General features: G+C 56.7%; 1 protein-coding gene across 1 annotated transcript in view; it reads right to left on the reverse strand.

Annotated features, from left to right (window-relative positions):
• Positions 1-5,927: 5,927 nt before the first annotated feature.
• A4GALT (alpha 1,4-galactosyltransferase (P1PK blood group)) overlaps positions 5,928-14,055 on the reverse strand; it is a 28,906-nt gene continuing 20,778 nt past the window's right edge. The window contains exons 2-3 of the mRNA XM_039463262.2: positions 9,673-9,862; positions 5,928-7,133 (exon numbers count right to left, since the gene is read on the reverse strand). Coding sequence (XP_039319196.2) covers positions 6,026-7,087 — 1,062 coding nt within the window. The 5' untranslated portion in view covers positions 7,088-7,133; positions 9,673-9,862 and the 3' untranslated portion in view covers positions 5,928-6,025. The remainder of the gene's footprint in view (positions 7,134-9,672; positions 9,863-14,055) is intronic.

A 14,055-nucleotide genomic window follows, 5' to 3' on the forward strand; every position in this document is an offset into this window, starting at 1 on the left:
TTTCACCATGTTGACCAGGGTGGTCTCGATCTCTTGACCTCGTGATCCACCCGCCTCGGCCTCCCAAAGTGCTGGGATTACAGGTATGAGCCACCACGCCCGGCCCTCAGCCCAGCCTCTTAATGCAGCTGTTGTACATGGACCAAGATCCTGCTGGCCAGAAGTAATAGCAGCATCCTGGAGAACAGAAGCAGTAAGGACGGGCATAGGCAGGGCCAGGGTAGTAGCTGGAAGGCGAGAAGGTGCCAGGTGAGGACCCCAGCCTCTGCCTGTCATGGTGCTATGCTCTTGCACCTCTGGGCTGGGAGCAAGGGGCCTAAGACCCAGGGCCGGGCAGGGGCCCCACAGATCCTGTTCCTGCCTCCTGGCCTCTGACCCCTGGCCAGAACTGTGTGTTCTTCTTTTGCAAAGAGATGGGTGGTGCCCCCTCCCAGCATAGTCGTAATGATCAAACGAGCCAGCCCAGCCCCTGGCACAAAGCACATTCTCTACGACAGATTGGTGTGATTATGACACCTCTACTTTCCACACAGGAGAAACAGAGGCTCAGCAAGTAGGTGACAGTGCTAAGATTTGAACCCATACCTTCACTGTCCGGTGCGCAGGGTAGGAAGGAGGCCGGCTGGGGAGCCGGGGTCCAGTGCCCGCCTTGGGTGGCAGTGACCACTCTCCACCTCCTTGTGCCAACAGCCAAAGACCAGAGTCCAGTGTCCCCCTTGGAGCCCCCACAGCTACCGGAGGAATCTGGTCCCTGCCCTCTGCCTAGGGGGATTTGAGGGACCCTGCACTTTGTCCAGCCCCCCACCCCAACCCAGCTGGCTGTCGCCCGAGGGCCTGGCTGCCTCAGGCTGCCCCCCCTTACCCTGCAGGAGCAGGAGGAGGAACAGTTGTTGGGCAAGTGACTTCTGGGAAAGGAGGGAGGGGCGCTTGCTCTGAGGAAAGCTGCCCTGGGGAAATGTAATCAGATCCTCAGAGCTGCGGTTTGTTCCTGGCTTGTTTCTAGTGGGTGTGTTCACAAATGTTTTTGGCCAGGACTGAGAAAGAGGTGGACCCAACCTTTACTGGGGGGCACTGCAAGGCCCAACAGGGGCCCTGGGGCCGGAGTCCTGTCAGTGATGGGAATCTTCCCAGCTGGCCAGGCACAGGCGAGCAGGGAGTTGCTTTCCCAGCAGCTCTAGGGGAGGGAAAATAATTTCCCCTGCTTGGTATATCAATATTCAACTTCTTGTTTAAATATTAAATTGTAGCGTCCTCCTCTGAGTGCCTACCAGACATCGGGGGTGCGTGGAGCCCCTGTGTTCCTGGAAGTCTGGCTTCATGCTTCACTTGCTCCTAAGTCTCTGCTTGTTCTAACCTGGACCAGCCCAGTGCAAGGCGTGCTGGGAATTCCTCTGCGAGGCTGGGCGTCAGTGTGGGATCAGGCTTCAGTCCCTAACCACACTCAGGTGTGACCTGTGCTGCGATGCGGGGCGGGAGGAGCATCCCCTTCCAAGGCGGCTGCAGCAGCAGCAGGAAACCGAGGGAAAGTGAGACCTGAGCTCAGAGGGAATGACATTCCACCCAGCTGTGGTCCACCGTCAAGACTCAGAACCCAGCCCCAGCCCCCACCAACTTCCAAGGAGAGAAACGAGGCCGGGCCAGGCACGATGGCTCCCACCTGTCATCCCAGAACTTTGGGAGGCCAAGGCAGTCAGATCACCTGAGACCAAGAGTTGGCTGAAGACCATCCTGGCCAACATAGTGAAATCCTGTCTCTACTAAAAATAAAAAAATTAGGTCTGGCGCTGTGACTCATGCCTGTAATCCCAGCACTTTGGGAGGCTGAGTCGGGCAGATCATCTGAGGCCGGGATTTCAAGACCAGCCTGATGAATATGGAGAAAACTCGTCTCTCCAAAAAATATAAACTTAGCTGGGCGTGGTGGTTGATGCCTGTAATTCCAGCTACTCCGGAGGAGGAGGTGGAAGAATCGCTTGAACCCAGGAGGCGGAGGTTGCAGTGAGCCGAGATCGCGCCATTGCACTAAAGCCTGGGCAACAAGAGTGAAACTCCATCTCCAAAAAAAAAAAAATAGCCAGGTATGGTGGTGCACACCTGTAGTCCCAGCTACTTGGGAGGCTGAGGCAGGAGAATCGCTTGACCCCAGGAGGTGGAGGTGGCAGTGAGCTGAGATTGCACCACTGTGCTCCAGCCTGGGCAACAGAGCGGAGCTCCATCTCAAAAAAAAAAAAAAGAAAAGAAAAAAAAGAAGATTGTTTGTCTCACATCACAGTCCCAGGGTGAGTGCTCCAAGGCCACTGGGGCCACTCCACCACCCCCAAAATGTCCCTGCAAAGGGCTCCAGTTGCTGCCATGCTCCAGCCAGTGGGAAGCAGGGAGGAGTGTCCAAGGCAAATGTCTGAGGCCATCCCTGACTCGCACACATCACTTCTGTCACATCCCATTGGCCTCGACTCAGTCACACGGCTGCGGCCAGCTGCCAACGGGAGGTGACACACCCGCCTAGAACTCAGTGTGTCCTGTCCCTAAGGACTGCAGGAAGAACGAACACTTGAGGACAGCAAACGGTATCTAACACACGTGACAGACAAGGAGTCGGGATAGGCCACCTGCAGGGTTGGTTAATTCAGCAGCTCGTTGAGATCTCTGTGTCTTCAAGGATCTGGTGTGGTGACTTCTGATCTCAGACTTGTCCCCTCACGGCCTCGAGAAGGCTGCCACTGTGCTGACCATTACACCCTTATGCCAAATTCTGAAATGTTGCTTTCTTTTCTATGAAAATTTTTTCAGACACCCCCTTTTCCAGCTGACTTTCCGTCTCATTGGCCAGGATAGCATTGCACGCCCGTTTCCACCCCAATTACCAGGAAGGGACTGGAACAGCTAGGACTGCCTTAGACCAGTGGAGATTCACCCCCAGGGCTGAGGGAGGGCCCACGTCCTCTACAGCGCTACGCTACCTGAGGGTCGAACAAAACTGGGGTTCCCTTAACAAAAAAGAAGGGGGAGGAGAATGGCTGTGGATGAGGAGTCAACAGCACCCTCCCTGGGAACTGGCACTTTCTACCCACCTCTCTGCCCTAAGCAGACATTTATGCACATAATTTTTTTTTTTTTTTTTTTTTTGACGGAGTCTTGCTCTGTTACCCAGGCTGGAGGGCAGTGGCGGGTGTGATCTTAGAGCACTATAACCTCCAGCTCCCGGGTTCATACGACTCTCCTGCCTCAGCCTCCAGAGTAGCTGGGATTGCAGGTGCCCGCCACTGTGCCTGACTCATTTTTGCAGTTTTAGTAGAGATGGGGTTTCACCGTGTTGGCCAGGTGGGTCTTGAACTCCTGATCCCCGGTGATCCACCCACCTTAGGTTCCCAAAGTGCTGGGATTACAGGCATGACCTTAAGATGTTTTTCAGATCCCAAATTCCTGTGAAACATTGGATGCTGAGGAGTTTAAAGACTGCCCCCACCACCCCAGATAAATGAAATCAGGAAACACAGTTTCCTCATCCCCCTGTCCCAGGATTTCACCCTGCACTCTTCAGCCAGTGAAGGATTTCCACACTTTGGCCAACTTAAAAATCCTAAGGCAGGTGTCCCCAAACTACGGCCCGCGGGCCGCATGCAGCCCCCTGAGGCCATTTATCCGGCCCCCAGCCGCACTTCAGGAAGGGGCACCTCTTTTTTTTTTTTTTTTTTTTTTTGAGATGGAGTTTCGCTCTTGTTACCCAGGCTGGAGTGCAATGGCGCGATCTCGGCTCACCGCAACCTCCGCCTCCTGGGTTCAGGCAATTCTCCTGCCTCAGCCTCCTGAGTAGCTGGGATTACAGGCACGTGCCACCATGCCCAGCTAATTTTTTGTATTTTTGGTAGAGACGGGGTTTCACCATGTTGACCAGGATGGTCTCGATCTCTCGACCTCGTGATCCACCCGCCTCGGCCTCCCAAAGTGCTGGGATTACAGGCTTGAGCCACCGCGCCCGGCTAAGGGCACCTCTTTCATTGGTGGTCAGTGGGAGGAGCACAGTATGTGGTGGCCCTCCAACGGTCTGAGGGACAGTGAACTGGCCCCCTGTGTAAAAAGTTAGGGGACGTCTGCCCTAAGGGCAGGGCGCAGCGACTCCTGCCTGTACATACTCCCAGCACTTTGGGAGGCCGAGGCAGGCAGATCACTTGAGGTCAGGAATTCGAGACCAGCTGGCCAACATGGCAAAACCCCGTCTCTACTAAAAATACAAAAAAGTTAACCGGTATGGTGGTGGGTGCCTTTAGTCCCAGCTACTTGGGAGGCTGAGGCAGGAGAAGCACTTGAACCCGGGAAGTGGAGGTTGCAGTGAGCCGAGATGGGGCCACTGCACTCCAGCCTGGGTGACAGAGCAAGACTCCGTCTCAAAAGAAAAAAAACCCGGCCGGGCACGGTGGCTCAAGCCTGTAATCCCGGCACTTTGGGAGGCCGAGGTGGGTGGATCACGAGGTTGAGAGATCGAGACCATCCTGGTCAACAAGGTGAAACCCCGTCTCTACTAAAAATACAAAAAATTAGCTGGGCATGGTGGCACGTGCCTGTAATCCCAGCTACTCAGGAGGCTGAGGCAGGAGAATTGTCTGAACCCAGGAGGAGGAGGTTGTGGTGAGCCGAGATCGCGCCATTGCACTCCAGCCTGGGTAACAAGAGCGAAACTCCGTCTCAAAAAAAAAAAAAAAAAAATCCCAAAACCCAAAACACATAACCTACTCTTGAATCCTCCTAAGAGCCAGAGAGCTCACCTCCTTCCCATGCCACCCAAGATGGTCTGTGGGCAGAAAATAGAGCCTAATGAACATCTCCTGCTTCAGCTGCCGAAAAGCAGCCCGCCGGGGAACTCTCTTCCAGCCTGGTGGGAACGCCCAGGCCGCTTCCACAATGCAAACCAGCTGGGGCCTCGCCCTGTGGGGAGCAGATACTCCTGTGGCCCAGCCCTGGAGCCACCCACAGGCCCTCACAGCTCCCTCGCTGGGACCCCTCCCTGGACGGGCTGTGGCTCACCCCTGCTCCAGCGGTAGGCTCCTCAGGGTCCTCATTTGGTTCCATTTATGTGAAACAGATTCAGGGTTGTTATGGGGGTGGTTGTGCTGGTGGGACGCATCCTCGGGTGTCTGCGAGCCTTGAAAAAGGAGGGAAAAACAGGCCTCCCCCATGCCCCACCTCAGGGGCTCCCCATCACTAGGGACGCCGGGCTAGGAGCCAGGTCCCGAGCCCTTCCGTGCAGGGCAGGTTGGGAGGCCGCGTGGAAGTCACCGCCCACCCAGCGGCTTCCTGGTCGGAGGAGGCTGTGAGCCTGAACGCACTTCAGCAATCAGAGGGCACTAGGTGACGGCCGGTCACTTGTATTCCGTTTATTATTCTCCTGGGTTGATAATGGGGGGGGCGTGTTCTTTAGAGAACCCCCACCCCTTGTGTGAGTGAATGGGCAGAGGGGACATGCGCCCCCTGCATCTCTGGAGAGGAGGAAGGATGGGGTGGGCAGGGGCTGCCCCTAACGGGCTCCCCAGGCTGGCACTGCTGGGCCTCTGCCCTGCTCAGTCCCTGAGGGCCCCTCCGACAGAGGAACCAAAACCAGAAAAGAGAAAAGCACTCCCCACCCGGGCCCCTGGGGCTGGGTCTCCCCTGACTCCCCACCGCTTCCTACCTCTTCCCGCCTCCCCTCCTCTCCGGAACCCCTGCCCAAACTGCCTGGCTTCCCACGCCACCCAGGGGTGCCCTAAGGTTTATCCTTCCCGCCTGTCACCTAGAAGTCCCGGGGCACTCACTGAGCTCACTCTGCTGGCCCTGGCGCCACGTGTCAGCCCTGCCCTGACACAGGGCACTGTCTTGAGGGTGTCCACAGCCTCCCACCGGGCCTGCTCCCACAGCTGCTCCTCTGCAACAGCCTAAGCCCGGTGGCAGCTCAGACCTCCCTCTCCCAGGCCCCCAATCTCGCCTCCCCGGGAAGGGCGGTCAAGTGCCCCCTCCATCGGGAGCGGGTCGGGGAGGTGGCCTGGTGGGCCCCTCACAAGTACATCTTCATGGCCTCGTGCGTCGTGGGGCAGTAGCGGGCGTGGAGCTGGGCCAGCAGCGCCCTGGACGTGACCTTGAAGTGGGTGCCCTGGCTCTTCTTGTTCCACACGTGGACGGCATAGGTGGCGTTGAGCAGCCGGGGCAGCTCCTGGGGACTGATGTCTTCGAAGTACTTCTTCCAGTCCTGCCAGGGGATGGGGTAGAAGGCCTCGGGGGGCAGGGCGGTGACCCCGCGGCAGGCATGGCTCTCGGTGAGGCTGCGGATAGAGCACCACTTCTTGAAGACGCGCGTGAGCAGCTGGGGGCCCTGGTGGCCCCAGACCCAGCCGTTGTAGTGATCCACGAAGTCCCGCATGCACAGCGCCATGAACTCGTGCTGTCGCTCGAAGGCCAGGAAGGCGCCGTTGAGGACGTAGCGGGACTGGGCGCCCAGCACGTTGCTCAGGTTCCTCAGGTTCTTGAGGACAATGAAGTCCGTGTCCAGGTAGATGCCACCGAACTTCCACATGAGTGCGATCCTGGAGGCATCGGACAGCACGGGCAGCAGGTAGGGCTCCCAGCGCCTCTGCGCCGCTGCGTACCAGTCAGCCAGGGGCGTGTCCCGGAACAGCTCCCGAAGGTCCAGCGGGAGCATCTGGACGTTCGGAAAGCAGCTCAGAAGCGAGATGCCCAGGTGCCGGGGCAGGGAGGCGTTGCCACCTGGAAGCCCTTTCATCAGGACCAGCACACGGGATTCAGGGTGAGTTCTGGCAGCCGACTCCACCGAGCACATGAAGAGGAAGTTGGGGTTGGTCCGGTCCGAAGTCTCTAGGAAGAAGATGTCGCCCGGAGGGGGGCTGTGGGAGGGAGGGGTGAGGGGTGCCAAGGTGGGGCAGGGGATGTCTGCTGGCAGGTTATAGAGCTGCCCCTGCTCCTTGGGCTCTCCCACGATGTGCCAGTAGATCATGATGGAGACGCAAAATGTGAACTTGAAGCCGATGATGAACAGGGTGCAGACCCGCTGCCTTGGGGCGCCCCGGAGCAGCCGCAGCAGGAGGTCGGGGGCCTTGGGCATGATCTTCCCAGATCGGACCAGGGGCTTCCAGCAGGAACTGGCTGGTCTGTAACACAGGAGCACCTGCCATCAGGGAGGCCACTGGCATTCCCAACCCCAAGTTAAACGCTTCCTGTGACCATCAGCCAGAGCCAAGCCCAGCTTCCAAGCCCATGGGCTCCCGGGGCCACAGAGGCCAAGGCTTGAATTCTAGCCTGCCAGCTGCTCACCTAAAAAACGGGAGCACTGGCCAGGTGCAGTGGCTCATGCCTGTAATCCCAACACTCTGGGAGGCCAAGGCCGGCAGATCACAAGGTCAAGAGATGGAGACCATCCTGGCCAACATGGTGAAATCCCTTCTCTACTAAAATTACAAAAATTTATTGCAGAATCGGTTAAAATGAGAAACAAAGGAAAAAAATATACAAAAATTACCTGGATGTAGTGGCACGCACCTGTAGTCCCAGCTACTAGGGAGGCTGAGAAAGGCTTGAACCTGGGAGCCAGAGGTGGCAGTGAGCTGAGACTGTGCCACTGGACTCTAGCCTGGCAACAGAGTGAGACTCATCTAAAAAAAAAAAACCAAAAACCATGGCTGGGCGCGGTGGCTCACGCCTGTAATCCCAGCACTTTGGGAGGCCGAGGCGGATGTATCACAAGGTCAAGAGATCGAGACCATACTGGTTAACATGGTGAAACCCCGTCTCTACTAAAAATACAAAACATTAGCTGGGCATGGTGGCGCGTGCCTGTAATCCCAGCTACTCAGGAGGCTGAGGCAGGAGAATTGCCTGAACCCAGGAGGCAGAGGTTGCGGTGAGCCGAGATTGCACCATTGCACTCCAGCCTGGGTAACAAGAGCGAAACTCTGCCTCAAAAAAAAAAAAAAAAAAAAAAAAAGCCGGGCGCGGTGGCTCAAACCTGTAATCCCAGCACTTTGGGAGGCTGAGGCGGGTGGATCACGAGGTCAAGAGATCGAAACCATCCTGGTCAACATGGTGAAACCCCGTCTCTACTAAAAATACAAAAAAAACTAGCTGGGCATGGTGGCGCATGCCTGTAATCCCAGCTACTTAGGAGGCTGAGGCAGGAGAATTGCCTGAGCCCAGGAGGCGGAGGTTGCGGTGAGCCGAGATTGCGCCATTGCACTCCAGCCTGGGCAACAAGAGTGAAACTCCGTCTCAAATAAAAAAAAATAAAAAAATAAAAAAAAAAACAAAAACCAAATGGGAGCACAGTGAGCCGTGGACTGGGGTCTGAGCAGGGTCCCTTCCACTCCCTGTGACACACCTGTGAGCTCCTCCAAAGACCAGGCCAGTGCCACCCATGGCATGCCACCATCACAAGCCCAGGCCAGAGTCTGGTCCGTGTAAGAACTGTCAGAAGTGATGGCTTTGCCATGTGACACACGGGACTCTGTTAGGAGGGGCAGCCTGGGATTTGAGGTCAGCTCCACGAGCCAGACCTGAGGCTCGTCTGAGGGCAGGCCACCGAGTGGGCCTGCGGACATTCAGCATGAGGCCTGGGGCTCCGGCAGGCCCGGGCGCTGGCTTGCTAAGGGCTGGCCCAGCAGGTACACTCACAGGGTGCCTGCTCCAGGCACAAAGAATGGGAGGCCTACTGCGTCCCAGAGCCCTCTGCCCCAGACACAAGGGGGTCTTTTAGTCCCCTGGCTGCCCAGCCCAGACCCTGGGTGGTGCTTCTCATAGACACAGGTGGGAGAGCACCAGGGAGGTCGTGCTGCAGGCCGTGACTCTGACTGGTCCTCCTGCCCTGGACCACACTCTTTCCTGGCGATGTCCACCAGGTCCCTCGCAGGTGGTTGGGGGAACAAGACAGGCTTGGACCCTGCTCCTGGGGGCAAGGCTGTGTGAACACCTGGGAGGCGTGGGACCCCAACTCTGCCTGAACCAGCTGTGTGACCTGGGACAAGTTACTGAGCTCTCTGAGCCTCAGTCTTCCCACTTGCAGGACAGGATGCTGGAGCCCACTCAAGGGTAACATCCATTCATTCACAATTCACTAAACACTGGCTGTCCCTCCCGTCCATGCCGGTGAGTCTCTCAGCATCTCACACATGGGAACATGTGTGGCCCCTTACAGCGACCCTTTGGGGTGACAATCACCACCCCCACCCTACAGATAAGAAAATGGAGGTATAGAAGCGCTGTACCCACTGCAGAGTCCCACAGCCAGCAGTGACAGCACAGGAGTCAGATCCCAGGCGGCCTGGCTGAGGTCCCTGCTCTCACCACTGCACCGCCCTGCCTGGGAGAGGTGGCTGGCCAGTGTACCCCGTGTGTTGAAGGAACTTGGTACAAGCTGACCTGAGCCATATCGACTGTTAACAGCCTGCGGGACCAGCAATGACTCAATGATTTCTAAGTGCTCTGTGACAGACTTACCCCCTCTGGCCCTCAGCAAGCCCGGGGGCACTCGCATCATTTCTGCGTTAGGTGCCGGAGAACCTGGGCACAACCTGGGCACTGAGGGGAGCTGGGAGTCGTTCCCCTCCCAGGGACAGGCAGAAGCTGGAATGCCAATCTCACACGGGCTGAGGGTGCTGCTGGGAGCCTGGGGCTTGGTGATGTAGGCTGGGCCCTTACCAGGGTAGAGAGCAGGGAACCTTGATGATGTCACTGGTTGGTAACTGACCAGCCTTGGCAGCCCATGGCAGGGAGGTGGGGATCCTGGCAGCCCGAAGGCCTCCGGGAGACACGCCCTGGCTCAGCAGCCGACCTTCTCTGCCAACACAAACACGGGCCTTCCACACACTTGCAGCGCCTCCAAATCCATCTGCAAAAGATGGCAAGAAGAGAGTGAGACAGGTCGCCGGCTCGCAGAGGCCTCGTATCCCTGGCCACACACACAGATCAGGCCTGGGACTCATGCGCTCACCGATTCATTCACTTGCTCCACTTCTCAGGGGACACTCAGGGGCAGGGCAGGCCCTGCACCCAGGAGAAGGGGTGAGTCAGACACAGCCTTGCCCCGAAGGAGCTCTCAGCCTGGTGGGAGCACCATGTAGAAACAGAGGTCAGGTCTGGTGGGCGGCTCATGCCTGTGATTGCAGCACTTTGGGAGGCCAAGGAAGTCTGATCACTTGCAGTCAAGAGTTTGAGAACAGCCTGGCCAACATGGCGAAACCTTGTCTCTACTGAAAGTACAAAAATTAGCCAGGTGAGGTGGTGCTCACCTGTAATCCCAGCTACTCAGGAGGCTGAGGCAGGAGAACTGCTTGAACCCACGAGGCGGAGGTTGTGGTAAGCCGAGATTGCGCCATTGCACCCAAGCCTGGGTGACAGAGGCAGACTTTTTTGTTGTTGTTGTTCCAATGCAGACTCTACCTTTAAAAAAAAAAAAAAAAAAAAAAAAAAAAGGTGGCTCATGCCTATAATCCCAACACTTTGGGAGGCCGAGGCGGGTGGGTCACCTGATGTCAGGAGTTCAAAACCACCCTGACCAACAAGGTGAAACCCCATCTCTATAGATAAAATAAAATAATAAAAAGCCAGGCGTAGTGGCTCCAGCATTTTGGGAGACCGAGACGGGGATCACCTGAGGTCAGGAGTTCGAGACCCGCCTGACCAAAATGGAGAAACCTCATCTCTATTAAACATACAAAATTAGCCGGGTGTGGTGGCGCGTGCCTGTAATCCCAGCTACTCAGGAGGCTGAGGCAGGAGAATCGCTTGAACCCAGGAGGCGGAGGTTGCGGTGAGCCGAGATCGCGCCATTGCACTCCAGCCTGGGCAACAAGAGCGAAACTCCATCTCAAAAAAAAAAAAAAAAAAGGAAACAGACAAAGCTGTGACTCCCTCGGGGAGCTGACACTTGGTTAAGCGCAGAGGACGAGCACGTCAGACGGAGGAGACGCGGTGGCTGCAGACCTCTGTCAGCACCACGGGGACAAGCGTCTCGCGTGCACCTGCGTCTTGCCTCCCCGCTGCCCGGCTCGGAGCTCAGCACGCGGCAGGCACGTGGGAAAAAGGCTCACTCTGACCCACTCCCTCGAAGGCAGGAGGATGCCTTACAAATGCCTCGGCCACGACATTCTCAGCTCTGACCCTGCGTGATGTGGGAGGCCCTGATCCGCTGGGCCCCACGCGTCCCCCACAACCTGACCTCATATTCTGCTGCTCTCCCCGCCGCCTGCACCCCAGCCACGCCAGGCCGCCCGTTTCTCAGGCCTCGTGCAGCCGCCAGGGCCTTGCTTGGAAGGCTGTTCCCTCAGGTGTCCGCTCAAAAGTCCCCTTCCCACCAGGTCCTCCCTGGGCCCCCTGAAATTCCCACTCCCCCCCCCATTGCTTCAGAGCCCCTCGTTAGGTTACTCATCTTCGCACTTATTCTAACACGCTGTACATCCTACTTGTTTGTGCGTCTGGAACATAACCCCATGAGGATAGCTATGTTTTGTGTTTTGTATTTTTGTTTTTTGGTTGTTTTTTTTTTGAGACAAGAGTCTTGCTGTCACCCAGGCTGGAGTGCAGTGGTGCAATCTTGGCTTACTGCAACCTCTGCTGCCTCAGTTTGAGTGACTCTCCTGTCTCAGCCTCCCGACTAGCTGGGACTACAGGTGTCCACCACCATGCCCAGCCAATTTTTGTATTTTTAGTAGAGATGGGTTTCAACATATTGGCGAGGCTGGTCTTGAACTCCCAACCTTGTGATCCACCTGCCTTGGCCTCCCAAAGTGCTGCGATTACAGGCACGAGCCACTGCGCTTGGCCTTATGTTTTGTGTTTTGTTCAGATCTAGAATGACAGAACAGTGCCCAGCTCTTAGTATGTAGTCAATAAATAGTCAGTGATTACATGAATTAACCACCAAGTGAATTAATAAATGATCTGTAGCCGGGCGTGGTGGCTCACGCCTGTAATCCCAGCACTTTGGGCGGCTGAGGTGGGTGGATCACCTGAGGTCAGGAGTTCAAGACCAGCCTTGCCATCGTGGTGAAACCCCACCTTTAAAAAAGAAAGGAAACAAATTAATAAATGATCAGTAAATGAATGAATCAATGAGTGAGTGAGCACTGAGAGTGAACCAGGGAGTCTGCAGATCGCTGTGGGGTCAGAGGCCAGGTGAGCTGCCTGGGATGGGGGTAGCAAGGACAGGACAGCGGTGTTAAAACAAAACACGGTGTCCCCCTGCCCCGTCTTTCTTCTGCAGGGAAAGGGGCTATTTCGGTCCTGGGTAATTTTAACCCCACGTGAATCACAAGGATGGGTGGACAGTTGGAGAACCAGGAGCAGCAACACAGGTCCCTGGCCCCTCGGGGGCCCCAAGTACTGGAATGATCTGCCTCCATGGTGTGGGTGGGGTCTGGGCCCACCTGGAGGGGCAGGAGATGCCACTGGACCACAGCTGGGGGTGCCAGACTCGGGCCACACCATATTTGGTGTCAGAGCCCAAGACCCAGGAATAGAAACTATTTATGGGGCCAAGTTGGCCACAGCCCAATACCCGGGTGACCTCAGGCCCAAAGCATGCTCCTGGCCCCTGAGACGGGCCTCACAGTTGCAGCCCATGTCCTGGGCTTTGTCAGCCGGGCCTGGCACACCCCTGCTGCCTGCCCCTGCCTCCAGGCTCACCACTTCCCGCCCCGTAGCCAGGGAGCTGTACCCAGTTAGCCGGTTGCTGTGGCCACTCCCCTGCTCTAAGACCCTCCATGGCTCCCATCACCAGGATCCCCCATGACTTATCTTAGGAAGTGAGGAGTGACAAGAGGTACAGGGAATGGCTGGGCGAGGTGGCTTATGCCTGTAACCCCAGCATTTTGGGAGGTTGAGGTGGGCGGATCACGACGTCAAGAGATTGAGACCATCCTGGCCAACATGGTGAAACCCCATCTCTACTAAAAATACGTGGGTGGATCACAAGGCTAGGAGTTCTAGACCAGCCTGACCAACCTGGTGAAACCCCATCGCTACTAAAAACACAAAAATTAGCCAGGCATGGTGGCACGCACCTAACCCTAGCTACTCTGAAGGCAGGAGAATCACTTGAACCTGGGAGGCAGAGCTGGCAGTGAGCCAAGATCTCACCACTATACTCCAGCCTGGACAACAGAGCAAGACTCTGTCTCAAACAAACAAACAAAAAAGTCATTGAGAGGTGCAGGGCGATGGAGACAGAGGGCCAAAGGCCAGGTCAGACCCCTGCTGGTCAGGCCGTTGGCACCAGCTCTTCAGGCCCCAGCCAGGGGCGCCAGCATCAGGGGCCAGGCCCTCCGAGCTGGGGCTTCTCACCCCTGCACACACTGCACCCCCACCTCTCCCTACAGTAGAGGCGCTCCCCGCCAGCCCCGTGTCTAGCCCAGCTTGGCCTAGCACTGGCCAACCGTCACCCAACGAGAGAGTCCGCACTGAGCCCCCATCCAGGCTGTGCGTACATAGAGGCTCCCAGCGCGCCGGGGTTGTGCCCTGGGAGGCTCCGAGGTCCTGATGGGAACACAGAGGCCCAGAGAGGTAAAGGTGTCAGAGGCGTGTGAACCAAACCAACTCCATCTTAAATAGGAGCTGGGTAAAATGGGGCTGGAACCTACCGGGCTGCATTCTCAGGTGGTCACGGCATTCTCAACCACAGGATGAGTTCAGCACAAAATACAGCTCATAAGGACCCTGCTGATAAAACCGGTCGCAGTAGAGAAGACGGCCAAAACCCACCAAAACCAAAATGACCACGACAGTGACCTCTGGTCGTCCTCACTGACACACTCCCACCAGCGCCACAGCAAGTTACCCTCTATGGTCTAACTTTTATTCCTTTATATTTTTTTTGAGATGGAGTCTCGCTCTGTCACCCAGCCTGGAGTACAGTGGTGCCATCTCGGCTCACTGCAACCTCTGCCTCCCGGGTTCAAGTGATTCTCCCACCTCAGCCCCCCAAATAGTTGGGATTGCAGGTGCCTGCCACCATGCCGGGCTACTTTTTTGTATTTTTAGTAGAGAGGGGGTTTCACCATGTTCACCAGGATAGTCTTGAACTCC

Source organism: Saimiri boliviensis, chromosome 21 (assembly GCF_048565385.1).
Source record: "Saimiri boliviensis isolate mSaiBol1 chromosome 21, mSaiBol1.pri, whole genome shotgun sequence".
Lineage (NCBI taxonomy): Eukaryota > Metazoa > Chordata > Mammalia > Primates > Cebidae > Saimiri > Saimiri boliviensis.